Source organism: Gallus gallus, chromosome 9 (assembly GCF_016699485.2).
Source record: "Gallus gallus isolate bGalGal1 chromosome 9, bGalGal1.mat.broiler.GRCg7b, whole genome shotgun sequence".
NCBI lineage: Eukaryota > Metazoa > Chordata > Aves > Galliformes > Phasianidae > Gallus > Gallus gallus.
Window position 1 is genome coordinate 16,982,804 of NC_052540.1, and position 27,983 is coordinate 17,010,786.

Genomic DNA, 27,983 nt, shown 5'->3' on the forward strand with positions numbered 1-27,983 from the left:
TCAATGAACCCAGAGTTTCCATGTATATAAATTACTTATTACTCCATGGTTACATGAGCTCATAGACTGATGTTTTATGTAAGGTATATGCATCAGAACATTAATCTCCTATTGAACAAAACAGCAAATCTGTGTCTTTACAACCAAACATATGTTCCCATTGGGTGCTGGCAACACAATCTGTTGCCATCCATGAGAAATACCAGGGAACCTCACGTTGCACAGCAGAGCGGTGGAGACAACAACCTGCTGTGTACACAGAGGATTGAGTTCCCCAAAGTTCTCTCTCAAAGTTTTGCTTCTGTGGCTGCAGGAACACAGCACATCACAGGCAACAGCTGCCTCCAATGCCACTGAAAACCACCCTCTATTTCCCTTGAAATCTCTTCCACTGAGCACTTTTCGTTGCGCACAATTTATAGCTATGGAAACTCCTTCTGCAGATTAACTGTGTCCCACATTCAGAAAAGTGTCCCTGTTGGAGAAGAGCACTTAAGTAGATGTTTCACATTGAGTATACATTTGCTTTCCTACATTAGAACATTCAGGTCTGCGTATCATTGCATGGCTTCCCTAACAGAAACTATGACTTGCCCTTGCTGTATGGTATCTTGCTATAGAAAACACAGACTTTGCCATTCACATTAGTGAATTATTGACAAATATTATGATAATAGTTATTAACCTGGAGACTATGTGCTGCACCTTCTGCGGTTTCAGAGTTGATGAGATAAAACTATTTCTTAGATTGCCAGGATGAAATAAACATTAGTAAGGCCTAAAAGAATGAAATACCAACAGCTATCGAAAATCAAAATGCCTCCCAGTGGGAGTTAAATGTCAGCTTCTTGATGGTAATGAGGTAACTACCAGAACCTCCAAAAACACCTTGTGCAGGTCTGTAAATGCAGGTCTGTAAATGCCCTCACACTCCCATTACCATCTCTAGGCTTCCTGATTAACCTCACTGCCCCATATAAGTACTTGACAACGAATTCTGAGCATTTATTTGTGAAATAAAGGATTTTTATTTGACTTTTTGCAAATTTTCCCGTGTCAGTTTAATATTAATTAAAGTCTGTTGAGCCATATGGTGACTCTTTTTTAACAAACATTATGACTTTCATATTTTTCACTATGGTTTTTCCCATTTTTGCCACAACAAACAGCAAAGCTTAGAGAGCTCACAGCACACAGATATCACTGGTTCAAGTCTTAATGCAGGCACACAAACTGCTACTAAAGGAACGCAACAGAAAAAATGCTTTTCACAGAAACAAATGTTTTTAAAGCATTTCATGCAAGCAAACCCTGCGTAATTAAACACACTCTATAACAAAACAGACCTTTACATACGTATGTAGAGCACAGTCATAAACAGCATGGATGCTGGCATTCGCCTTTTTCAAAGCTGCAAAGAACACGCCTTTATATTACACAGCAGAACTGCAAACTAATATCTTCTGCCCCACACCCTGTGGCACATTTCTGAGATTTTATTTATAACTAAGCATTAAATGTTATGCATCAGTTCCAGATTAGGAATAGATGGAGAGAGAAACAATCTTGCTGAAGCTTCCTCTAGTGAAGATAGCTGGAGCAACAGCAGTTTACACTTGGGGAAGCACAGTGCAACGTGTATGTGATTTGCACTGAAGAATATTAAAATAATAGCTCCTTGAAAAGAAACTACTGCCACTCAACCAGTGATGTACATATCCCCCTCTGCCTCCCCACTGCTCCGACTGCTGCTGTGTAACCTATTCCTCTTATTGTCTGGTGCCAAGTGACTGGGTTCCCTCCTGAAAAAAATGGTAAAAGCTGGATCCAGCTGGCCTTCCTGGATCCACCAGATCCTAACAAAATGCGGCATCAGTATGCCACTGTATCAACAAACTGAGAAACCAATGCACCTGCTTCTGCTGAATTGAAAAAAAAAGCCTACTTCAAAACACACTACACAGCAAAACCTCATATCTAGCACTGGGTCTTGCCAAATTTTACCAGTGTTTGTCTGGGAAGAAGGGTGGAAGGGGGGAAGGAAGGAAGGCATCTTCACAGAAAACTTGCTTACTAGCTTAGCTAGAGCAAAAAGAGTGCAGGGACACAACTACTAAGGGCTTGAGAGCCTAACACCTCTCTGTTTAACCAACAGCAGAGACACCGAGGCTCCAAGTTTACATAGGAGTGGCTGTTTTTATCTATACCAAACTTCTACACCGAGCACACAAGTAGTCAGGTACTTCCCTTTATAAAATCTACATTGTATATTTTATACCTTAAGCGAAACCACAATAATTCACATCTGATCTTTCCACTGATGTGCAGTCAATTTCTATATTACAAAGAAGCATTTCACAGTAAAATACACCTAATGCATATGGACAATCCCCAAAAACATATTTTAAGCTCATTTGCTCTTAATTGAGGTTTTCAAAGTAGCTTAAGGGATTTAGGTAGAAAAACATTCATTCTGGATTTCTTTTTATCATCAACACATGGATAAACTCTCAGGTTGCACGAAAACCTTGGTGAGCTAGGTGCACATTCATTGGATGTAAGACAACTGCCACTTCAGCTATCTGAAGGATAAATAAAAAGGTTAAGCAAAAGAAAAAAAAAAGGCTAGATTTTGCTGGTGCCATTACCGATGACTTTGCAAATCCCACCCCCCAACCCTCCCCCACACACACACACCTTTTTTTTTTAGTTAAATTAGGAACATTTCAAAACAACATATCTAGCCTGCTGAAAGGATATCCGTGACTATACACATGTGATGGAATGAGAAACATACTTTGCACTGCTCTAATAGCAGAAGATGCTCGGGGTTGGTTTGCTTCGGTCAGTCCAAAGTGTCATAAAAGTTCTGGGGAGTTTATCAGCAAAACTAGAGAGCTCCGAGCTGAAAATTTAGAGCATCCAGCAAAGTCCAGGCACCAGATGTGTACTGTGCTACTGAATACATATACGTTACAGCTGCTCTTTTTAGCACGTTGGAAGTTAAAGGTCTGAAGTGGGGGAGAAGAAAAAAGGCTGGATCCAAGGCAAGGCGAGCGGCAGCTGCAGGACGTGGCAGGCCCGGTGTGCCAGTTTACATACAAGGTCACCGCACTGCTCCGGGACACCCAACTCTCCCCGCACCGCAGCAGCAGCAGCAGCAGTGGGGAGCGGGGCGGCACCACGCGGGGCGGCCGGGAGGGGCGGGGTGCGCCGTGCCGTGACTCCGGGGCGCTCCGACTTTTGGTGGCGCCGTCACGCTTACGTTTTTACACGTACACATGTATTTAATTTCAGATGTTTTTTAAAAAAAATTATTATTATTTTAAGTGTTATTGCTATTCTTTATATACCTTGCTGCAGCGGAAACCCGCAGGCCCCAGCGGGGCTGCAGCTTCCCGGGACCCGCGCAGCGCCCCGCCCGGCACCGCTCCGCTCAGCGGGCTCCGCGCGTCCCCCGGAAGCCGCGCGCTCCCTCTGCGGCCGGAGGGAGGGAGGGAGGGAGAGTGAGGGGAGGAGAGGAGGGAAGGCGGCGGAGGTAGGGGCCGGGCGGGGCGGCGGCAGCAGCGGGCCGAGCCCAGGCCCGGCAGCGGGCGGCCCCGCTCCGCCCCGCGGCGCTCCCCGCCCGGCGGCCCCGCAGCCGCCGCCGCCGCGGCCCGGCCCGCCTCCCCCCAGCACCCCGCGAGGAACAGCTCCGGTGCAGCTTGCGGCACCGCAGTGAAGGGGGAGAGAGGGAGAAGAGAGACAGGAGGGGAGGAAGGAGGGAAGGAAGCAGCCCGCCTCGTTGGGTTACCGAGAGCAGTACGGGAGCTGCCAGGACAAACTGAGTCTTTTACAAAAATAGCTCCTCCAGGGTTAGGCTTTTTTTTTTTTTTTTTTTTTTTCTTTTTCTTTCAGCCGAGTGCACGGCAGACAGAGGGGCCCCCTCCCAGGTGCACCCAACCCGCCGGCCTGAGGGGCACCCGCAGCACAGCCGGCAGAATGTACCAGGGCCACATGCAGGTAAGAGGCTGCACGCAGCCGGACAGCGGCAGCGCTGCCAGCGGCTCCGCCGGAACGCGATCCTGCGAAGTTTCCGCGGGGTGAGCGGGGGGTGCGGAGGGGGGATGGCACCGGGCACCGTGCAACAAGTGAGCCGGGGCCGAGCGAGCGGGGACTGCCGGCGGGCAGAGGGGGACAGCGCGCCTGGGGGCAGCTCTGCTCGAAGGGGGAGGGCGGCAAAGGGGCGCGCTCAACTTTATAACTAGGTGAAGTTGTGTATTTATTGATGTATAGTGCCTGCTTGTTCACACAGATTCGAGGGAGCATTCCAGGGCAAACACTGCTATGGCATGCTTTAAGTGACACATGGCTCTTGCCATCTTCTTGATGCATCTCTTCCTGTATGTCAAGTGAAGGACAAACAATAAGGGAAAAGACAGAGCACTTGCTTTGCGAAATCTGCAAAGATTTCATGTCACACCGAAGCTGTTGATTTGCACAATGTGTTGTGTTAAAAGGTGATGGATTTCTATATCCTCCCTCCCAACGTGGGATGAGGATTGATTTTGCTAAGCCCTGGAATGACTTTGTAGAATGAATTTCAAACACATGTTTAAGTGACTTCAACATTTGAGGCAGAAATCTTGCCTCCTGCTGCTATTGATCCACAGTGCCATAGCAGACAGTGCCTCTCCCTGCTAAAAACACACGGGTGCCTTGGACACGATGACTTTAACCTTGACTCCTGCTCTCCTTCACATGGCTCTTCCCTGGAAAGCCAAAGCTATTTTGAAGGAGAAGAAAATGCCAAAGCAGAGTAAAGGTTTATACAACTCTCCCAAATTTCCTTCTTTCCTTTCGGACCCAATCTGGGTTTGCACTCACTGCGAGGAATGATGAGATGCTTTTATCATGTACAGTGGCACCAGTGGCGTTTGTTAGTACTGAGGCTGTTTACAGAGCAACTGCTGCTCTGGTAAGCGTGAGCTGCCCCCTTCTCTTTGGTGCGACTGCACAGCATTTAAAACCTGCCAGTGGTCGTCAGGAACATTCAAATGAAGTCAATGTCAAACACAGGAGTGTGTACATTTATATGTGTTAAGTGAGGACTCTGATTCAGCACTCTGACCCGAATGATACCAGTTACTCTTTCATGTTGGTGCTGTCTGATCTCAGCAATGATAAATAACATGTCACAACATTGCTTGCCATAGGAGAGCAAACAGGTTTTAACAGGAAATGTAATCAATGGAAGGAATATACATTTTACTATTTATGATAATAAGATTAAAGCATGCATTGTTTTATGGTAACACAAAAACAACCCCGGAAAGATATTAATGAATTGGATATTGAGAAATAAGTATTTATACTCAGAAGAAAGCAGTTCTTTGCTATGGCTAATACACCACACGGTTTCAACATCCAACACTAATAAAAAGGAAGTGTAATGGAACACTGAGGTCTCTGGCAACCTTGTTAAGTTTTCTCCATCATTAAAAGGCCAAATCAAATTTGCAGTAGAAAAAAAAACAGCTCAAAACATATAAACGTTATGATTTATGTCCGTTCATTTTTGTTTGCTTTCAGAATACATTCATATCTCACATGTAATCCAATCCTATCCAAATTCACTTTATAACTTAGCTGAATTAAAATACTATTCAGATTCACTACACTTGTCTGCTAAGAAACTCAGCTGAGCACATCAGCCAAGGTTTTTAATATATTTCTGCCCTAACAGGAAACATCAATCTTCTCCAAAAAACACCTAAAAAAAGCTTAAAGCATTAGGAAAAATGTTCGTGTTTACTATATCCTTAATTAGAACCTTTAAGTGAGTCACACAAAAGACAATAAAGAGCTAATTACATTGCAGTGAAATTATCTACTGTAACATTTATTAAACCTTATTAGAACGCAAATTGTCAAAGCTACCATACAAGTGCAGTGCCCAACCACCTACTAACCAAAACACAGACACGTCCTGAGCACGACGGGTCCATTCTGAATACTTCCCGAGTTTTTGTAAGACCTTTACTAACGTAAGGAAAGCTATTTGTAATTACCTGTCAATGTAAAATGAATGTGAACTATAAAACGATTCAAATCCTAGTGGATTAAGTTAGGCACCTAAGTCAATAATACCTGGACTTGTTAATAACAATAATCTTGGTTTAAATGCACTGAGCACTCACAGCTTCCGCTGCTTTTCAGTGAAATCCTAACTGAGCACATAAGCATCAAGTTTTATGTATCCCACTGAAAAGTGTACAGATATATAAAGGCTGATCCCACACACTTTAAGGCAAAAGTTCTTCTGAATGTACAGTGATCAAATTTAGGATCTGATTTAGAATGCCAGTCGTCATTTCCCTTATTCCTTGTGTTTTGGTCTCAGAAGTAAGGTCTGCAGAAATTACTCCTCAGTCTGATTACTTTAAAAGATGTTTACAAAGCCAATATTTTATTAACGACCTGCTGTAACTCAGCTAATTCTTCTAAGTCTTCTGAAAATTGAAAACATTAACAACTCTCACAATGTAATGAACATAATTTCCCAGACTGAGAATTTACCTGCCTCAAACAGGCAGCAAGCACTGTGAGCTTCAGCGGAGCATTTCTGAGTTCACTGAATTCTTCAAGTGTAGGTGAAATATACTTTGTGTACTGCTGAAGTGACCTGAAATGAAGACATTTAAAGTACTATACTGCATCGGGCCATAGTAAGTGTATCTCAAATTTTAGTTTGCAGTACGTTGTTTTTTTCTCAACCTCACGAAGCTACTTGGCTTATCCTGAGGACCCAGGCTTACATTTCCCACTGACTGTTTTATAGACGCATCTTCACAGTACATCACAATACAGAAACACTAGTTCTAAGCTAAAATCCCAGACAGAGGAAAAATCATAACGCAATAACCTCACAAGAAGGTGTTACTGGCTCAGCCACTGACTCGATATTCCCCGGTACCGTTCTAAAGGGTTAGCTTCTGATTCCTTCTGCACTGCATGCTTTCACATACAAGACCAGGAGACAAGCAGTGGCCTTCCACGGAGGCAAGTAACAGAAACAGGATGCAAAGAACAGTGCCATGGGAGCTCCCTCACAGCTCTCTTACATTACATATTACACAGCTCTATAAATTACTCTATCACAACCGTTACATTTTGGTGTACTGTTTACCAGTCTGTTTGCTTCATGTGGATGAAGCCTGAGCCTTCATGGCAGGGCTTTTGCATGAGAAGAACCCGAGGTTAGCTGTGCAGATCTTCGGTTACATAAGCAGCCCTACCGAATTCCAGGAAAGTCTGATGTTGACAGGACAAAGGCTGATGGCTACAGGCACACACCCGAGTTACACTTCAGGTTCTGACCTCAGCAGTTCTAGAGGCTCTCTGCCTGTTTTGGGATTACATGGATACGTGACTCCAAATCTGAACTGTACAGGTATTTCTCTAGTAGGGCAATGTGTGCTGTTTACTGTCTTCTTCAAGGAAACAGTAGGAGGCCATCTGGAAGCAGAACATGAGCTGAGTTCATCCCACAGTCACTGCTCTAAAACGTCTATCATTTTAACAACCAACAATAATACATTTAAAATTTTCACAGTGTATTTTACACTTGGTATCAATCCCTCCCATTGACTTTTATGATAGCTCTACAAACGGATGGAAAGTAAATGACAATCACAGAATTGGATTTTCAGCACCATTCAGCTTCTTAGGAAGTTCAGAATAAATGCTTTCAAACCTCTATGCCTTGATGCTGTACATAGCCAGCTTTCTCCAGCACAAATGCTTGAACAGAAGAGGTGCTTTGCCAAATGTTGGCATGGGATTTTATGTGTTATGTTTGGAAATGGCTTTATTTAGACAAAGCAGATATCTTGACCACACATGGCTATCAGAGTTCCTTTGGCACGTTTTTGCAAGAACAGACACAAAGTGATGATGTGTTGGCCAAATTCCAGATCAGACAGTTAGTCTCCTCAACTTTTAATTGAATATGCCATCAACTTCATGCCCTTAATGAAACGGCATGAAGTTGGGTTGTGTTCTGTACTGTTAAAGATACTTAATGTTCTACCATTGGCATTCCACATTTAGATGAAGTGATCCATATTGATAACTCACATTTCAGTTAAATCTCATTCTTCAAGCCCAAACATGCAGGACTGCAGTAGGTCTACAGAAAGAATCACTACGTATGCATAAAAATTCTTGCAAAATTAAACCTCAGGGGCTCAACGTGTTTTATTGTGCCCGAAAAGTGTTGATAAATTTTTTAGAAGTTATAAAAAGCATTTTTGCACTGATTTCCCAACACTTAAGACACAGTTCCCTCACTGGGAAAAGTGGAACAGAACTGTCACAGAATTAGTTGCTGATGCAAGTCCCATCTTTGCTTATTTGGTACCTATTAAAAATACTGTAGCAGAATTGGTTACACTGCTACTTAAAATAAGTAAAACTCAAGCTATTCATCAATTATGGTTACAAAAATGGAATTGCTCAGCTATGCACTTTGTACATGAATAAAGCAGCCCATAAAAATATGCACAATGTAGAATTGAATTCAATGCTAAATTGAATCTTTGTTCAGCTGTTAAGATCAACAGAAACTTAATAACTTTAAGCTACAAAATTCTACAAGTCTGAGCACAGAGCTGGGATGCCAACTGATCCCTAGCGATGTTGATGAATCATAACTCCCAGCCTTACTGAAATTCCATTACGATAAACTGATGATTTTTCATTATTCAAACATTTTCTAAAAGTATTTACAATACTATGGCAGTGTTTATGGTGGCACATTTTCCATTTTGTTTTCACATTTTCCAATTACTCACTGGTAGCTTTACAGGTTTTGAAGAGTGGATTATGAGTTGCTTATAAATGAAACAAGCTAAAAATAATGAGCTAGTTTTCATTGAAAGACATTCGTTCAAAGAGAGTAGGTGATAAACTGCTTTTGGCTAAGAGGTGTACCAAAACTATACGAATGCAGAGTATTTGCAGTGCTGGTATAGAAAAGCATTCCTTGAAGCTGCTAGGCAGTCTTACAAGAACCCAGTAGAAAAGCTTACAAAAGGCTTGGAAACTTGTGGAATTCAGTGTATTTTTGTTTGAAGGGAATTAAGCAGAACTCTTGGAATCACGGGAAATCCTAAATTGTAAGGGACCCACAAGGATCATTGAGTCCATCTCCTGGTTCTACACACGACCACTCAAAATCCAAACCCTGTATCTGAGAGCATGTGTACAATTACTCCTTGAGCTCCAGCATGCTCAGTGCTGTGACCACATATGTGGAAAGCCTGTTCCACACTCACCACGCTCTGATGAAGAACCTTTTCCTAATGCTCAGCCTGACCCTCCTCTGAGACAGCTCCATGCTGTTCCTTTGGATCTCACGTATTTATATAAATGATATTCAATTTCCAATATGCAGCTTTCACAAAAGAGGCACTGTTTGCTTTTCTAAAATCCATATTATTCATTTATTTATTTTAAGATCCACCACTATTTTCACAATTCATAATAGCATGATGCAGAGGCTAGCTCTTTAAATCAGACATAGAGAAACCCAGATTTTACCTCTGCCTCCAAGATATATCTTTGGCAAGCTGAGACACCTTCCAAATATCCATTTTGCCCCATTACCTAGCATGTATGTTAGGCTTGACTAGTGATTATCATTTATTTACTTATTTTAAATCATGATTTTAAATATCCTAAAATGCACTGGAAGAACTATTAAAGCCAAGGTTTGATCATGAGTAGAAAAACACTCCGCTGCATGGAGAGTCACACTGATTTTACTGGAAGAGTTCAGGCAAAATTACTCAAAGACTTTAAATTTTTACAATGAAGCTTTAGGTTTCTAAAAACTAAACCACAATCCATTAATGCAGTTTTAATGTATATGCACAGATATTTTTATCTACATTGATATCAACAATTCATAAATCAATACTGACTGCTGTTAGGCAACTGAGAATCAGTCTGTCCAAGGTTTGTGTTAGCATGTGTGTTAGTAAATATATTTGCTTTGTATAACACTGTCTATTTCAGAGAGTCTATTTTGATTACTTCGCCTTATACTTGTTTGAAAGCATAAGCTTACACATATTCGAAGGCTAATTAGTTTAATGGGTCCCACTGTTAATAGAGCAAGTATAGAGAGAATGAAAAGGCAAGCCAGCAGCCTGAGAATGGAAGCACATAGATGCTGTGCAAGGGAAGGAGGCAAAAAGTTTGACTAAAAGCTCACAAGTTAGATCAGAGTGAAATACCCAAATGGGACAAGGTGCATGAAAGTATGGGAAAGACAAGGGAACTGTATACAGAGACTTACAGTACACTTTAGGAAACGCTGATTCAAATATTCATCATCGGAAGACAATTTGTATTTTTTAAAAGATTTAGTTTCTAAGCTGAGCCTGCAGAAACTTTGAAGAAAGGTTTTCATGTCTAAAGCAGGTCTGTTTGAAGCCACCTGACTACTATAATTAGCTACCCTTTTTGCAATAGTTAGAAATAAAAATGGTAAAAGCACTGGAATATTGTTTAGAATGAAGCTGACAAGCTTGTTTTTCTTACATATCCAGCAGAGGAACTATCTACTAGCTGTTTGTACCATAAAGTTGGACAATCTATTTCAGAAATAGCTGATACTACAAAACAGACAGAAGCAGTTGTCTTCCAAATCAGGTGTCATAACATGTAGACTAGGAGGTGACTTTCTGTAGTTAAGCATTTTCATCAATGTCCATTATCATTACTAATAAAATGCCTAAAGATCATAAAGACTATATTCAGCAAATTCTTCTAGCAGCTTAAAATGATTACGAGCAGTGTAATATTCCATTGCTTTCTTCTCAGGCTTTTGAAATTCTGAGTCACTCGTACATGAATTTTACTTCCAATGTTTGCTTTTCTTTGTGTGTGTAAAAAGAAACTAAGAAAAAATTTACAGCATTAAGATTTGACACATATTATAGTGGATGGAAAAAAACGAAGCCCAGCCCCATTATCTTGCCCCTTGAATAGAAAACACAAACCAAAGTTTAACATTAGCCCCTGAATGTGATTTTTCAAAAGACTGCACACTGAGTCAACATTTCTGTATTACCTCAGTTCCCCCCTAACAGATTTGATTAAATTTCTGCTGGGTTGGCATAATTGATGTGTGCCCCAGGTTTCCTCTCTCCACCTCTCCATGGCCTATCATCAAGACACTCAGGCAGATGTGCCAACATTTACTTCTCTCACTTCATCCTCTTTGATCATCCTATCCTTCCTTCCCACCTTCAAAGGCTTTCTCAGTTTTCGTGTTGCCTCTTGCCGCTGTAACTACATATCATTTCCTCAAAAGGCCTCTTTTCCTAATATGGATACATGAATGCAAATGTCTTTGGACAGAATTTTTAAATCAGCATGGAAAATAATAGAATCTGTCAGTATAATTGCAGATGCATATGTGATAAGAAAAAAGCACTGCTCAATGAATTCAGACAATCTTTCCTGATTACATTAAGACTTCGTCTGCTGTTATGAGATACTCAAAAGAAATCCTAATAGCCTTATCCACTGACACTTAGAAACAACAGCTTCAGAATGTTTTTGATACACATGTATTTTAGAATCAGCCACATTATTTTTTCTTGTTTTTCCTTAGATTGATCATTTGGCTTTACAGATTGGTTTTCAAAAGCTGAAGAAAAACTAAAATTCACCTTATCACTCATGCTATAGTCTAATTGAAGTGCAATGCATGGTGATTAGGCGTGATCAGCATTAGAGCCAGCTGTATCTTTATTTACGTATATGAATAGAAGTGGAAATTATACTGATGTAAATAAGAAAATACTTGGTTTCCCAAACCTTTTTTACAATACCACCCATCTTCCTAATGTTACCAGTCCTGTCTCCAAGCTACCGTACAAAGTAGAGGCTACAGCATGTTCTGAACAGGGACAGAAAGGCTGTTACCAATGGCAGTTTCTAATGCAACTGGTACTTGTTTCAAGAAACTTGTTTCAGGTTCTCCTTTAAAGTCAATTGAGAGATAATACTTGCCTGGTTAAGACTAAGAATATAGAGATCCATTGCTCAAGACGTACCACTGAATATTAAAGTTCACAGTGTCAAGCTTGTTAACATAAATCTAGGATTAAACAAAAATTGTACTAAATGGAAGACTTTTGAGCTTTTTAAAATCAGAAGCATACTCCTAAAAAGAAGTTCTGAAAAAAACAGTCCTGGAAGAAGAGATTAATATTATTTATGTAAGGTAGGAGGAAGGTCTTAGCCTTCTCTAAGGCACTGCACACTATTGTCATAGATAAAATTAATGAAATAATAAAGTGTAGCTCAACATGTGTCTTATTAAAGTTCAAGGTATTTATGCTGTCATTCACTGAAGTTTAGATAATTTTTCGGTTACAGGGTTCAGATGTAGATGAGATCTGAAATCTTTAGCTATCTGTCATCCAACAGTCCTTCCAGGAACTGGGACCAACTTAAGAAAGCTTTTAGAAAGAATTACAAGAAAGAAGAACCAGCAGTAATAAATTATTGGGGGGGGAGATGGACAAACAAATCATGAAAAAAAGCCTTGTCAAAATAAGAATGACAATTGTTAAAAGGTTAAGATTAAGCAAAAAACCACACATGGAATAGCATTAAGTCCTCCCGAAAGACAGATGTAAGAAGTATAAGCAGCCTAAATTAAAGCTTAGATTGGCCTTGGGAGTTTATAAAAACAGCAGCTGAAAGTTTTTCAGTTACGTGATTAAGGGAAAAAAAAAAAAAAAAAAACCTACTGAAAATGGTATCTACATTGTGGATAATCTAATTAGTGGTCCAAAACCAAAATGGTTATAAGGTCATGAATCCTGAAGCTGTTAGTAATGTGTGAAGCAAAAGCTCTAGCAGAAGTACACGATACAATGTCTGTCCCAAACTTCTGATGGAACTGATATAAGGAAATGAAGATTTGGTGGCAAACATTTAATAGTACAGGTATGAATTCTGATGCGGTCCCATATGAAAGGACGATATAAAATTTGTCAAAATTTAAAATAAGATAAGAAAAATAATAAGGCAGCTAACAGCCCAGATACCCATGGCGCTATCAATAATCTGTAGAGTTTTAGGTATGGATTTTAAAACATACACAGAAAAATGGAAAAGATGCCACTTGAATTTATCAACAGAAGATAACGTCAGACTGACTTGACAACTTCTTGTGATCATAACTGGGCTTCTAGGCAAAGGAAACATGACTGATTTCCATGGTCTTTGGTAAGCGTTTGTTATGGTGCCTCAAAATTAATTATTAGTGAAGCTGGAGAAAAATGAGAAATAGCAGAGAAAACATACAGAAAGCAAGAAATGGGAAAATAATGTTCATGGGAAAATAAAAAATATAGTGCTAAAATCAGACAGAAGAAAGTATATTAGCAAAGTTCTTTGTGGATGAGTTTTAGACCTGATGTCTTATATGTTCATACATAAACATATTAAAAACAGAAAGATCTCGACTACATTTGTTAATTACTGGGAAATATCATCAGTACTGTTGAGCATCAGGTCACTTTACAGAAGGAAACGTAAACTTCAAGTTGGAACAAGACAAACAGTGAAATTTAACAGCACAACATGCAGTTAATCATTGATAACAACAACAAAAAAAATCTAAGCTGTAAAATACCACTTGGAAAATATTAGGACAGACTTGCACATACAGGAAGACTATAAGCCATCAATATACCCATAAAAAAGCAGGTGCACTTCTGGTTTCAGAAGTGTTGTTCTAGAAGAGTCGGGAAAACATCAGTGCCAACTTACAATGCCACTAGCAAATTTTCAACTGAGTAAAGCTCTGGCTGAGAAGAGAGGCAGGGAAACATGTCCAAAGTAGAATGATCAAGGTGAAGGGAGTCTTATGAGTAGACACCAAAAGATTTTGGCTTATTTTGTTGAGCAAAACGATGGCTCAGCAGGAGCATAATCACAGCATGTAAATGCATCAGGGAGATAAACACCAGACACAGAAAACCTAAATTAGCTAAGGACAGAACTGGCAGAAGAACAAATGGATATTAACCGCCTGTGAATAAATTTAGGTTGGAAATTAGAAGAAGGTTTCTGATCATTAGACCAATCAAGATTTCCAATAGCCTTCCAACTGGAATAGCAGAGGCAGAAAACCTAATTACTTTAAAGATCAAACAATCAATTTGTGAAAGACTTTTTATGACATGCTGCCTATGACAGCAGAAGACAAACTCAATAACCCAACAATATTCTCCTTGTTTTCTGAAATTTCTCTAACTTCAGCAGAAACAGACCCTGATTCTTGGGTGAGGAGGAGAAGCCTCATTCTACACAAGTCATGAGGGCACAGTCCTGGAGTTGGGATTCAGAGTTTTAAGAGAGGAGTTTATTGAACATGAAGTTTAGTGACTCAGGAACTCTCTGAGATGGTAGAACAAATTGGCTTGTACCACTGTGTCCCAGTCTAATCCCAGTTACATCTGACTAATCAATTTAACACAATCTATTCAATACATTACTTCATAAATGTTGTATGCTCAAAATCTGTAACAAAAGATAATAGAATTACTATTGACAGGATAACACTGCAAGGCCAGTCTTGATTTGCACAAATCAGTTTGGTTCACAGAGGCACACTAGCAGATGATAACAACCTTCAGGAATAAGACAACATTGCTTGCTCTGGTCAGAAAGTCTTGAACTGATAAATTTTCAAAGCATCTTTTCAAGGTACAGCATTGTCAAAAGGTAGGAAGTGAAAGAGTTTCTCAAACACAGCAGATCCGGTATGACTAATTCTAAGAAGAGGGCAAGAAGCCGCTCTGAGTGCAAAAGGCTTCCCGAGTAGTTAGCAGAGTCAAAAAGCAGCCATGAGAGCATGCCAACCAGGTAAGAAGGTATTAGGCAGAAGCTGCAACCATTAGAACACTTCTACAGAAGAAGGAAGGTGGCTAAGGTGTCTGAAATATCACTTTGTTACCAATTGCTTTAACAGTCTGTCTGCAAAAAGAGACACCACAACTTCATAACCAGTAGAAATAGCAGCCTGACCCTTTAGGCAGAGAAGGGAGGATGCACATTCACTTCGCCTTTGTTTTCTAAGCCATGCTAAGAACCATAGTCCCAGTAAAACCTACTGTTAAGTGCCATAGCTTTCACTTTAAATAGTTCTCAGTTTTAAATGAACTTCTTTGTGATTGGACTATATGGGCTGTAGGCTATTGCTTGTAAAATCCCAGACCAGCTCTCTAGGGATGATCAACCACTCAGAAAAGTTAAGAAGGAGAGATATTCAGATCTCAATTCCCTTGTTTAGGATTCTTGCTTACGAGGAGGAAGGAGTCCTCTTCCCCCCGTATACCGCAATACATTTAGAGCTATTCCCACTAATGATCATGCTAAAAAATTGCCTGGAGAGGACCTTAGAAGTTTAAATGGAATAAAATCACTCAGAGATCTTCAGATGAAGAGAACAGATCACTACCAGTTGCTGAGCTATACCCCTCAGACATCTACAGAGACCCTTTTAGTTTAAGGGATGACACAGACATAATTAGAAGAGAACGTGATGCAAGATACTAAAAGTATCAACTAAATAATATATACACCATGGATTAATATTGAGAAGATGCTTGGCAATAGAAGAAAGAATTCTTTTTCACTAAATGCCAAAATATAAAATATGCTGAAAACATCCAGAAACCATTAAACCCAATCATTTTAAGAGAAAGTCGCATAGATTTTTAGGAAAAAGAGAAAGAACAGAGGGCACTGCTGGCTAGGTATTTGTTAATTTTTCATGTGAATTTATTGCATATGTAAGTGATTGAATTAGTAGCACTGACAGGAACCCAGGCACAGTAAAAGCTTCCTGATCCTGACACAGCACTGCTCGAGCTGTACAGTCCTCACCATTAGCAATACGCTTCTGAAGCCCTGAGCCTTTCTTTCGAGCAGAGGCTGCAGAGCACACTGGAACTGGACTGAGCAAGGTATTGTTTCTGCGATGTGAATTTGCAGACATCCATAACAAAGTCTAGGATAAGACCACTACCTTTTTTAAATTAATGACCTCGTTTGGACTCTGATGTCAGGCTCCAGGGAAGAAAGGCCAGTGCAAGCTAATATCATGCTACCAAGATATTGCAAGGTAAGTTTGGGGGGGAAATGTTAAAAGGATTTTGTATTTTGTGATAAAGAGACTAAATGCAGACAGACAGCTTGCATAAAATAAATAACACAGAAATCAGATTGATTTCCAACCTTTGAGAAAGAAGAACAGTTCCAGACATTCAGAGGCTGGAAATCCTTGAGTGAAATCCTGATCTTCTGGTACATCACTAAGAGAGATTGCTTCGGAACAGTGAGGCTTTGAGAGCAAAGTAGGGAAATGAAAATTGCATATCTACTAATTCAAGCATGCAAGTCTACTGCCAGATATAACCATCTAAAAGGAACACAGGTATCACAGCTGCTATGAAGTCCTTAGGGAGGCTCAAGACCTTTTGGGAACCCTTCCCTCCCTCCCTGCAATGTATTAATCTCTTGACCACATCTATGCTTGGTTCTACATAAAGAATTCATACATGCAGACAGTAAGAGTCGGGGAGCGGTGGAAACAAAACTGCACAAAACGTTGGGGATGCAGAATGTTATGTGGATTTGGTATGAAAATCTCATATCCAAGAATAGATACAAATATTTTAAAAATGCATTTCAGATGTATTATGAATGTGCAGAGGGGCAGCCGCAGCAAAACATTTCATGGCTGTCTTATAAACTTTCTTTCTGTCGAGTCAGGTTGTGAGAACTTGTAAGAATGAAATATGACTTTTTTCTAAGAGTAATACTGCTGGAGCTAATGGTGCTACTAATGGAGCAGGATTTTCCTTGGAGTAATTGTGCCATAAAGCAGCTCTCGGTCACCACTTCCTATTTATTTCTTATGGTTTCTTCTCTAGAACAAACGTATTTGTTTCAGTCCAAACTTTTGCTTGTTACAAAAAACAAAAAAATCACTGCTTATTGTTTTCCTTTTTATGTCATTCATCCCCACAAATTCTTTCACTTAGGTAGAAATGTAGAGGAGCAAAAGAACCACTGTTTTCTGATTAACAGTGCTTCACTTAACATGTTCTTTCTCAGTAAGCTGAGACAGTCTCTTCTCTGATTTCATTTAGATATTATTTATAATTCATTTGAACAATTTTATTCACTTAGTACAGTTACTTCAATATTATCATTTTTATTGAAAGTTATTGTAGTGCTTTAAGCAAGGCATTTGGTTTGCTGAGTTTCCACATGGTGTTTCCCAAGGCGGACAGAACCAAGCACAAAAAAACCCCCAGAATAATTTCTGATCCAATTTAACAACTACTGCAAGAGAAATAAGGAAAAAACTCAGTCTTGTGGTAGCATGAAAAAATGATGTTTTAAACTAGTTAAGTTTTCACTGGAAGACAAACATTCTGTGACGAAAGTAGGTAGAAGCTCTCACTGAATGGTGAGACTTGAACCAATGACACATTTATGAACGGGAATTAAGCTACAAATTACAAATAGAAATATGTTGAGGTGCACAATTAATAGTACAACTAACCTATGCAAAGATTTTAAGACTAGACGGATCAACTTATTTCCATCTTTTTGACCTGTAACATAATACTGGTTGATGAACTTCACCTACTTACTCAGTCATCAATTTGACACTTTGAATAAGAATAGCATACACTGAAAAAGCCTCTAGTATAATCTTAAAGACTTAAAGTGATGGGAAATCTCTATCTTCTTGTTCCCAGCAGAGTATTTCAATTCACTTGCAGTGGACAAAAGTGGCAGCTGGAAGAGCTGGAGGAACAACCCTCCAGGCAGCAGCACTCTTGCTATATATGGCACAAAATGATCTTACCGTGTAAAAGTTTCCATTGCCTTTGGTTGAACCAGAATTTCACCTCTGCTCTTGTTGAAGGAAATTATGATGAACTTTTAGAGAAAGGATAGGTCAAGAAACAGGAAGGCTGGTTTGCTGAATGAGCTTAAAATCTTTTTGCATGCATCTGCCAGGACTGTGCATTTCTGTATATTATAGTAACCAAAGAATATAGTCTGCCTCCTCCTATGCAGTTTAACCATGCATGTTTTAGAATTTTGTAGTTTAATTTACAAAATAGGCAGTGACATAAGGACTGCATCTAGGACTTAAATAATTCCTCACCAAGAATAATCTGGACATGATTACAGATAAATAATTCCTCTTTTCCTTATCCATGGAAAGGAACTAAAGTTATTCACCAGATGGAAAAAGAAATGTAGGAACCATTTCTGCCCACACTCAGAATGGAGGAAAAAAAATAAGAGTCCAAACTTGTCTCATTAAAAGAAATAGGTTAGCATATGTCCCGATTTGGGAAGAAGGCTAATCAATACTTAAAGCACACTAAGCAGACTATAGTTGGAGACAGTCCTTTCATTGAAGGAATACTAAAAGTCAAGACAGAAGGGAAGCTGAAAAGAAAAGATGGTATTATTTCTCAGAAATATTACAAAAAACACAGGTTAGAACAGCAGGTGTCTTGATTCTACTAACAGCCTCTTATTTCCATGTTCAGTGGAAATGAAGAAGACAATATGCAATGCTACCACCTCAAAGTGCTTATTATTTATGGCAAGCAAGCCAATACTACCAAACTATTCCACACTTCGCAATTACATTCACGGGATGCACTTCTATCCCGTTCATTCCAAGAATATGTTAATTTATTACATTAATTTCCTTTTTTCCAATCTATAAAGGTCTATGGTAGTAATTTCTGTGTAACAAATACAGAAATTGAGTGTACTGATTTGTAAATGGAACAGAAACATGGTGACCTTATCTGTGAGACACATTACAATTTGGACATTGACCTGAACTAGTCAGTCAGGAAACTAAGTTGTAGATACTTATATATTCTAGACTTTTTGATAGTTAATTTACTTCAGAGAAACTACTCAATATCGTTAATTCAAAGCTAAATACGTGTATCATATTTTTTAATGCTGTATTAGGATTGAAGACAAGTAAAAGTCAACAAATCACACTATAGGGGCTAAGTAGCTGAGTCAACTTGTTTATGAAGCAAAGCCTACTTTTTTATTTAGCACAGTCTCAGTAGACCTGAGGTAGGGCAGTGAATCTCTACGTGGATGCTGTCAGACTTAGCTAAAACACCTCCTTATCTTGAATTTCTAACATTTTGATGAAGTATTTTTTCTCTCCCTAGTACTTTATTTATCCAGCAGCAAAGAAGTTGATACTTCATAATTCACTGACAACATTATGCGTCTGTACCTTTCCCTTGCAGCTTTATTTACTCAAAACAAAGCTATTCAAATAAGCCTTAATCAAGACATATCATGCTACCATGCTGTGTTTGTACAAATCCACACATCCTCAGCTGGGAGCATCGACAAGGAAAACCTGGCCAGCGATGCCCAGTACATGGAGCTGGATGTGTGTCTGGGGCTTTGTCTTACCCTGTGGTCATTGAAAGTTGGCGACTCCATCTGTAGGTTATGGCAAGCATTTCCCTGGCAGTGGTGCCACATAGAGAACAGTGCCCAGAAGTTGTTAGATGGAAAGTCATAGGGAAAGGCATCTCTTTCTTTTCTTAGGTTACTTTATTGCAACTAGGGGTTAAATTACATTAAAACTGTTGGAAGTAGTTACTAAAAGAATAATAATTAAAAGCTCTATCAATAACTATAGCGTGCTAGGAACCTTGTTTAACTAAGGCCTATCTCATGAATATTATATATCAGTATTATTTAGATTACATTTTGGCAGTTCAACAGATTGAGTTGAAATATTTTAGTTGAAAGATACTGAAGAGTTTCCTCAGTAACTAAATGTGATACGTTAATAGCACAGATAGCATCTGAGGTACTCTCAGTTCCCCCGTATGTCAGACTTGCTGGATTGTACCATGCTACCCAATATAACTCAATTAACACTGACTTCATATGTGTTAGCAAGCTGCAGTTGTATTTCAGAAAAAGGAGATCATTTTACTGAGCGCAATTATACACGCTTTTAATTACATTTAGTCCCCCTTCAGTCCCTCACCTCCCACAAAAAGTGGAATTTAAAGTGCTTTCTGCATGAAGCTATGAGCTGAGGATAATTCGGTGCCTAAACTTAACTGATACATCAAGCAGTGGCAATACTGTAAAACAACAGACTTCCAGTGGCTACAGGAAAATGGCCGGAACAATTCAACCATGAGACAGAACGTACTGACCATAGAAGTTGTAAATTCTTCATATTTAATTACCTAATCCCTACAGAAATACCATGGGCAGGTGCCAAAAAAGACTACCAGTTTTAAAAACATTTAGCAGTAAACTCTGTGCTGCTTCTTGTTGGGGGAACTTTCTGGTGCTGAGCATCGATCTGCACATCAGAGCCTTGTCTGAATGGGTAAGGCACAAGAGGCCAAGCTGTTCTGCAGCTTCTTAAAATAAAGCTTTATATAGTTTATCATTACAGCGAATTGAAGTACAAGCCTCTTAGATGATTTCTCACTTAATCTAAAATGTGAAATGTATTTAAAAATAAAAGTTTTCCTGTAAAACTAGCATTTATGGCCAAAACGAGAGGATAATGGGAGCCTTGGGGAATGTAAAGCTATTTGTGTAGGATTATGAGAGACTTTTTTCAAACAGTATACTTCTGAACAGATTCAACTCTGCAGTTCTATTTACTTGAAAGTGCTGATTTTACCATGGAACTTCAATTCTTAAATGGTAGATTTAAGAGTAGACTATACAAATCAACTACAGTATGATTTCATGCGAGTTTTAGATCATTTATGTATACAAGATACAGGAAAAAAAATGGACTTCTTATGCAGATAGCTTGTATAGCTGTTACCTCAGGCAGAAAAAATGAAGGGTCAGACAGTCATTTGAAAGGTCACAGAAAGAGAACACAAAGCAATTTCCATTCTGACTTCTTACCAGACTTATAATGAGAAACTATTTAGTGATACCATGAAAATTGGTAGAACTTTAACCTCTCCATAATAAGAACAGTCTTGTCCCCAGAAAATCAATAGCTGCATCCTCATTATGACCAGTCACTAAGGCTAAAATCGTGACTTTTGGCAAAACAAAATTTGGGGTTTTTGTTCTATACATATTTATATATATAAAATCATGAAAAAAATTAAAGGAGATGCGGCATTAATGCAAAGCTAGCAGTAAACACCAGAATACCATCAGCAAAGGAATTCTAAAGATTCTTACTCTGTTTTTACGGACTTCAATATTTTCTTCTAACCCGAATATGAACCATAGTGCCATGCTAGAAATCATCCCATTCACACCACAAAATTAGCAAATCAGCCATGAACACTCCATACTTATGTTTATTGGTGTGCTGTCAGCCCTGTACATACCAAAGGTCTTCTGTTAGAATTCCAAGATATTTGAAAAGCACCAGTACTCTCAAGAGTATTACTGCACACATGGTTCACTGTGGCTATAAATACAGTTTGTTTTCTGAGGTTCTCTATGGCTCAGTTCCTCTCTTTAGAAAAATAATTTAGGGACATTACCCAACCTACCTTACAGAGACATATCAAGCAGTTATATTTACTGATGCTTATCAAGTGCCTCTAGGTTTTTACACTAAAAGTGAAAGAGGGAAATGAGTCTTGAAATATTGGGAATCGTTAACTACTATAAAACAGCAAGTTATTATTTTTGAGGCATAGGACAGGAAATCTTGCACCATTAAGAATTCTCCTGTATGTATGTAGCATGAAACAAGTCGAGGAAGAACATATATGCATGTACTAAGAAGTAATCTGTTTTCCAGCACATCCACAGGGATGTGTGGGTAAACAGCTCAACCTGTTAAGAAGCAGCTCACATCAGCACTTTCTGCAGTATGACCCAGCTACTCCGTCTCATTGAGCTTCAGCATCTTTTGCTGGCTGGCCGCAGTGCACAAAGAGAGACAAAATGAAAGTTGGGAGAAGACATTAGCTTGAGAAAGCTGTAAAGGGAATCAATCACTTTATCTATTTCTTGCAGGCACCCACCAGCACAGTACAAAAACCTGCTCATTTTCCATTCATACATGCAGGAAAAATTAATTTGCATGAGACTGTCTTTAAAAATATACACGGAGAGTCTCAATCTAGATTCTGATAAGAAAATCATCATAAAACTTCATCACAGACAATAGATTTATAGATAGAAAACCTGGATACACAAATATGCAATCCCTCCCAAGTTTTTTAGGGACCTTGGATAATGGTGAGAAGGATGTGCTTTCAGTGCCTTTAACTTCAGTTTTTACCAGCATCCCCATAATGTCTTAGGAAAAACAGCAACACATAAACCAACACAACAATGACAAACAGAAGCACTGAGTACACACCCATTCGTATGGAGGCAGAGAAGTGAGAGCACAGCAGCAGCCCAAGGGCTCTGCCCTAAATACTCACTGGAGTAAGGGATGCACAGCAGAAGCAAGGAGCAGGCTCTGGGCTCCATTTCCCCACCACAATCAGGCTGTGGCAGAGAAGTGCTGTGCCCACAGTCTTATGCACACAGTGACTTTATCAGTATTGTATCCAAGGCATTCTGTCTTGTTTCCAGAATGCCATTGGAAATTGGGGCAGTAGTATCATCTCCACATTGTAAGCTGTAAAATGCAGAGAAAGGAATTGTTTTTCTATTATCTATGGGAAGTCTACGGCAGATTGGAAATTAAAGCAGAATTTGCATTCCTAAATTTCAGTATTTAAATTACCTCCCTAGGTGCCTTTGAAATCAGCAGGCTCCCTCCAGGGGCAGGGCAGGCTGTTCCTCTCACCTTCGCAGTTAAGACCAAGTGCTTCACTTAGGTTTACATGAATAGCTATCAGAATCCCACTCAGCAATGCCACCTTTTTTCTGCATTTGGTTCCTTCCCTCTTGCAAGAGCCACTGCCTGAAGGAAACATGGTATTTGCAATTCCACTAAGCCCACACCATATGTGTGTGGAGCTGATCTACAGAAAAAATCCCTCCTCCTGCAGTCCCCCATGAAGCAACAACAATTTGTCTGACAAATTCATGCTTTTAGAGAACAACTGGAACACAGACCAATTTGCAGTCAGCAATTTTAATGAAACAAACAAGTTACATTTCCTATTGCAAATCTTAACAGTGATGCCTCCTCCTTCTGAAGCTCCAGAAAAACATAATTGTCTCAAAAATCTTTACGAAACTTGCTGTCTGCTTTCAATTTTGCTCACGCAATTAAACAAACAACAACAACAACAACAAAAAAAAGACAGACATTGGGAACAATTCTGAGCTGTGGGCAGAGAAAATGCAGCTTCATTTTGCAAAATTTGTACTCTTGAAAATAGTACCTTGTATACCATTAACAACCTATAGGCAGCTGTCCCAAGCACAAAGTCTAAGTAAGCTAAATGCTGCTACCCTGCAGCTTACGTTCTTGGACACAGGACTGGGATCCTCTGTGCTCTAGGCTGCTGCAATGGTCTTTGTCATGTTTTTGGCTCATGCTAATGGCATTCTTGCAAACAATTCCCTGATGCGATACAGGAGGTGGCACAGGACATTGAGCATTTCCAGTGCTGGTCTGGTTGCAGAAGTCTTGGGAGTATGGATGTAGGTTAGCTTCCAGAAAAGCAATGGTACTTGGGTGCCTCTAATTTCTTAGTACAAGTGTAACCATGAGTACTAAGGAACCCTCAACTTCTCCCACAGAAGATCAAGCAACATGTACCTGAAAGGAATGACTTGCCTCCAAATAATCACTGCTCGCTACTTCAAACCATTCTGCTCTCAGCAGAAACACGTGCTGGTTTTGTAAGCCCTGATTCCAGCAGGATGGCACTGTATGTGAAGAGAGCACCACAACCACCTAGTGTGATCTCTGGGGTAATACAAACCAAAGAATTTGACAGTGATTCCTCATTCAAGTCAAGAGTGTGTGTTCAGAATACATCTGCTGGAAAGCCAAGCAATGTTAAAGACAACAAGAGACAGACAAACTGCTGCACCCCTTAGTGCGTGCACAGTCAAGCAGTATGCAGCAGTTCACTTCAGATGCACACAGTATATTTTCTGCACTGTTACCTGCTTTGTCTAATTAGTGTTTTTCCTAATATCATAATCAGCACTAACCATGTGGTAATAATTACTTAGGAAGAAGCTTGTCATAGCCAGGAGAGAAAGAAGGCATTTTGTTTTAAAATCTCCAAATTGGAGATTCATTAATAGAAATTACAGCATGCACACTATGCAAAAATACACGGAATTATCTGAAAATGAGTAGTCAGCAAAGGGCAGGAAGACTATGCTGATGTCTCTGGGTGATACGTATATTTTGCTGCCTAAGCTATTCTCAGCAGTTTCTTTTGTCAAAAAAATAAATGATGCTTTCTGAAAGATTCACAGGCAATCTAATGCTTGTTGCAGACTTACAACTGAGAATTTGAGGTATTTTTCTTCAGACCAGAATACAGGCAGAGCTTAATCCTCGCACATTCCTTATCTGAGAAGCATTGGTATTATGTAAACATCTGAGATTTAAGATGATGAATTTTTACACAAATGTATCTGTAACTGACAAGAAAAATTGATTATATTTCTCTGTAAATACTTGCATAAACTGTACCAGTAAACTAAGGATGCCTGCTCTCCTTACTTGTTTGCATTAGGTCATCCTTTCTGTGATCAGGTGCTTTTCAAACATTTTGTAAGGGACAACCAATTTTAGATGGTTTCCTGGCAAGACTGAATTTCACTCTTCTGTGATAGATAATCCTAACATCAAGCCAGCCTTCTTCTAAAACAAACAAGCAAGCAATCAGCTGTCCAAGGGTCCAATCTAATTTAACATTGCTGGGAGCATCCATGCTCTCAAAGCTACCCTGCCAAGCTCTCTTCCCTACTGATGGAAGGGGCTGGGCTGTTCAGGTGCCAGCAGCATGAAATAATGGAACTATATAACTACTCCAGCGTGGAGTATGACATCAGATCTATCATTGCAAGCCAGAAAATCCATCACATTGTGACTTTGTTCCCTCAAATACTCATTTACTACACATCGAACTGCTTATTTAATATTTATGCAAACTCATCATGATGTTAAGCTAGACCTAAGAAGCAATAAGGGCAAAGATGACTTATATCCAAGGAGGCTAAACAGAATCCTAAATACATAAAGGAACATTTGTTTCTACTTTGGACATAAGACCAACTTTAGCTTACAGCTCCTTTTGAGAGTCCCCAGGAACGATACTTCTGAAAGTCTTCATAAACCTATACTGACACACAGAGCTCCTAGAACTAATCTTTGCACAACAAATAAGAACTGGTGAGGTGCTGCAGGGAGCAGTGCCGTGCAGCAGCTCAGCATGGATACAGTTTGAAACAGGTGGGTGCTGCTAGCTCCCTTCAGAACATTTCCGTTGATCAAAAGCATACAGAGCAGCTCAGATGTACTTGGGCTGTTTTACAGAGGACAAGAGAAAACAAAGGGAGGCCCTTTCCTTTTGTGTTTCTCTCAGTTCCCTTCAGGAAGATTTTCTAGATGTAACCAAATGCAATCACCTAAATGCAGTTTCTCAATAAGAGTTTCCTCTCCGGCACAGTTGACTGGCAGGTTTCTAAACTGGAAGCACAGTACAAACCCAATTGCCTTTCAAACTGGTCTGCGTGGCATAGCAATCAGAGCCTTCAGATGCCACACTGCTGATCAACCCAGCCCTTACGCTGTGGGCTCCACTCTTAGAAAAGTTATGAACGCCATAATTATTTCAGCTCAAACTATTTATGATGCCAGAGGATTGGATCAGAATCCGTGTTATTTGATCATTTGGTTTTGATCAGAATTCACTTTGGGGAAGGCAAAAGATAAAAGAAAGGAAATTCACTTTGATCAGAAGTTATTTTGCATAATCTTGATTACAGGACTTCATCGCTATTTGCAAACTACAGCAGTGGTATCTGGCTTACACTTAACCATCCTAAGTAATTGATATATAAAATAAGCATAAAAATAAAATCCCTTTAACTCTTGAAATTTTAGAGGTGTTTGAGATACAGATAATGTTTTACTAACAATTTCTCCCTTAGAATTATTACATTAATTTTATTACTCCTGTTATGCTCTGTCTGTTTAATTGGATAATAACTGCAGAGACATTGCTGCCATGTAAATGCGTACAAGCACCTAACGGTGTTTATGCTAAGGACTCCATATGCCTTCCTGGTTAAATGGGAACACAGTATTTTGAGTGTGCAGCAAAGGGTGACAAGTTGCTTCATAAGAGCTAATCACAATGGAACGTGCAGAACAGAAAGTGAATAAATCCTGATATCTGACCATTGCAATGAAATACCGCTGGTAGTAACACGAGTGAGGGTTAAAAGGTGACCACAAAACAACATAGTGCTTGCTTTAATAGCATGAGGTCTCCTCCCGACTTCCCCTCCACTCACTAGCCATGCTCTAACTTTTTCTTTCTTTCCTTGCGTTTGCTAAGGGAACCCTTTCTAGAGGACTGACAATTGTCAGTCTGTATATGTCAGGGCTGTATAAGTATAGATATTTGCATTACAATGTATTAACAAATTCAAAGAAATGGTGCCTTTTCACTGCAAGATTATGAGGTAGCACAAAATTAAGAGGTATTTGCTTGAAGCCCATTAGCAAAACAAAAAATGTGCTGCTGACCTTTTTACCCACCAGGGATTTCCAAAGTGTCCAGTTTACATCTAACATATAAGAAGGAAATACATCGGCACTATCAGGCAGTATTTGAGGTTGGGCTGTTCAAAGCAGTTAAGCTCTTCATAAAGGAACCACTGACAATTCATGATGTCATTCTGCATGGCTCCACTCAATGTCTCTACGTAAGTCCTTAGTGCAAAATGGGAAAACTTACATTTTCCCCCCAAAATTTAGTTGTTCATCTCTCAATTTCCTTTCCCAGTGACATCACTCTTAGCAGTTGTCTTCCAGAACTATTGCTGCACAGTTCCATAGTCATCTTAAGGCGGTGTGCATGCTTGGGAATTTTCCATAAAAACAAGTCAGTGCATTCTTAGATTCCCTTAACTTTATTGATTTAAGAAGATATGAGAAATAGGGGTAAGAGAAGAGAGCTTTGTAGAAATGGTATTTTTTATTAGATCAGCTGAAACAGCATGAAAAAAAACAAGCATGCTTTTGGGCATAGGGTGTCTTCTTCAGCAAAATCTAGCTCAACACAGGCAATTTCAGTTAAATCTTATTATATTGATGGCAGTGCTATTAGAAAATGGCTGTGGAATTGGGGAGCTAAGTAAAAAGAGGAGAAAGGTGAAGGTTTCTTTACTAAATTTGGAATTCCAACATTCCACATGAAGCCAAATGAAATGTCTCAATCACAACTATGGGGAAATGAGCACAGGATTTCTTCTGACCCACTCTTTCTTCCCTCAAGTGCTCATCACTGCTCATCAGTCTGGCTCTGTCTGCTGCTTCTAGTTTTAACCCCGACAAAAACAATAATTACTCTGATGTTGCTGTACAACCATAGAGATACTATTGCCAGCATTATTCTACTCTTATTAGACATGTAAAAGAAACAGTGAAATACCATCATTTTTATAGTCTTGTTCCTCTCCCAGAAACGTGAGAGATATCCAAGTATGGATAGTTAGTGTGACTGCAACAGACTGAGAAAGCGCAGGGAATGAGAGGCTATCACATAGCTTCACTATTTCAAGATCTAATGGTAACAGAGCACCTGCACTGAAAATGAAGAGGAGGGGAGGGAACCAAGCAAGGCCAAGGAGAAATTGCTGAGGCCAGCAGGTAAAAGGTTGGGGAGCAATAAAGGCAAACTTTCTCAGTGCTGAGATGACTAAGAAAAACTTAA

The 27,983-nt window shown here is 39.5% G+C and overlaps 1 protein-coding gene across 6 annotated transcripts in view; it reads left to right on the plus strand.

Annotated features, from left to right (window-relative positions):
* The first annotated feature begins 3,623 nt into the window (after positions 1-3,623).
* The window catches only part of PEX5L (peroxisomal biogenesis factor 5 like), a 95,299-nt gene continuing 70,939 nt past the window's right edge, over positions 3,624-27,983 (plus strand). For all 6 annotated transcript variants that reach the window (XM_046898855.1, XM_004943451.5, XM_004943454.5 and 3 more), the window contains exon 1: positions 3,624-4,002. Coding sequence is in view for 5 of the 6 variants with exons in the window: in XM_004943451.5 (XP_004943508.1) it covers positions 3,982-4,002 (21 nt within the window). In the remaining variant the exon portion in view is untranslated. The remainder of the gene's footprint in view (positions 4,003-27,983) is intronic.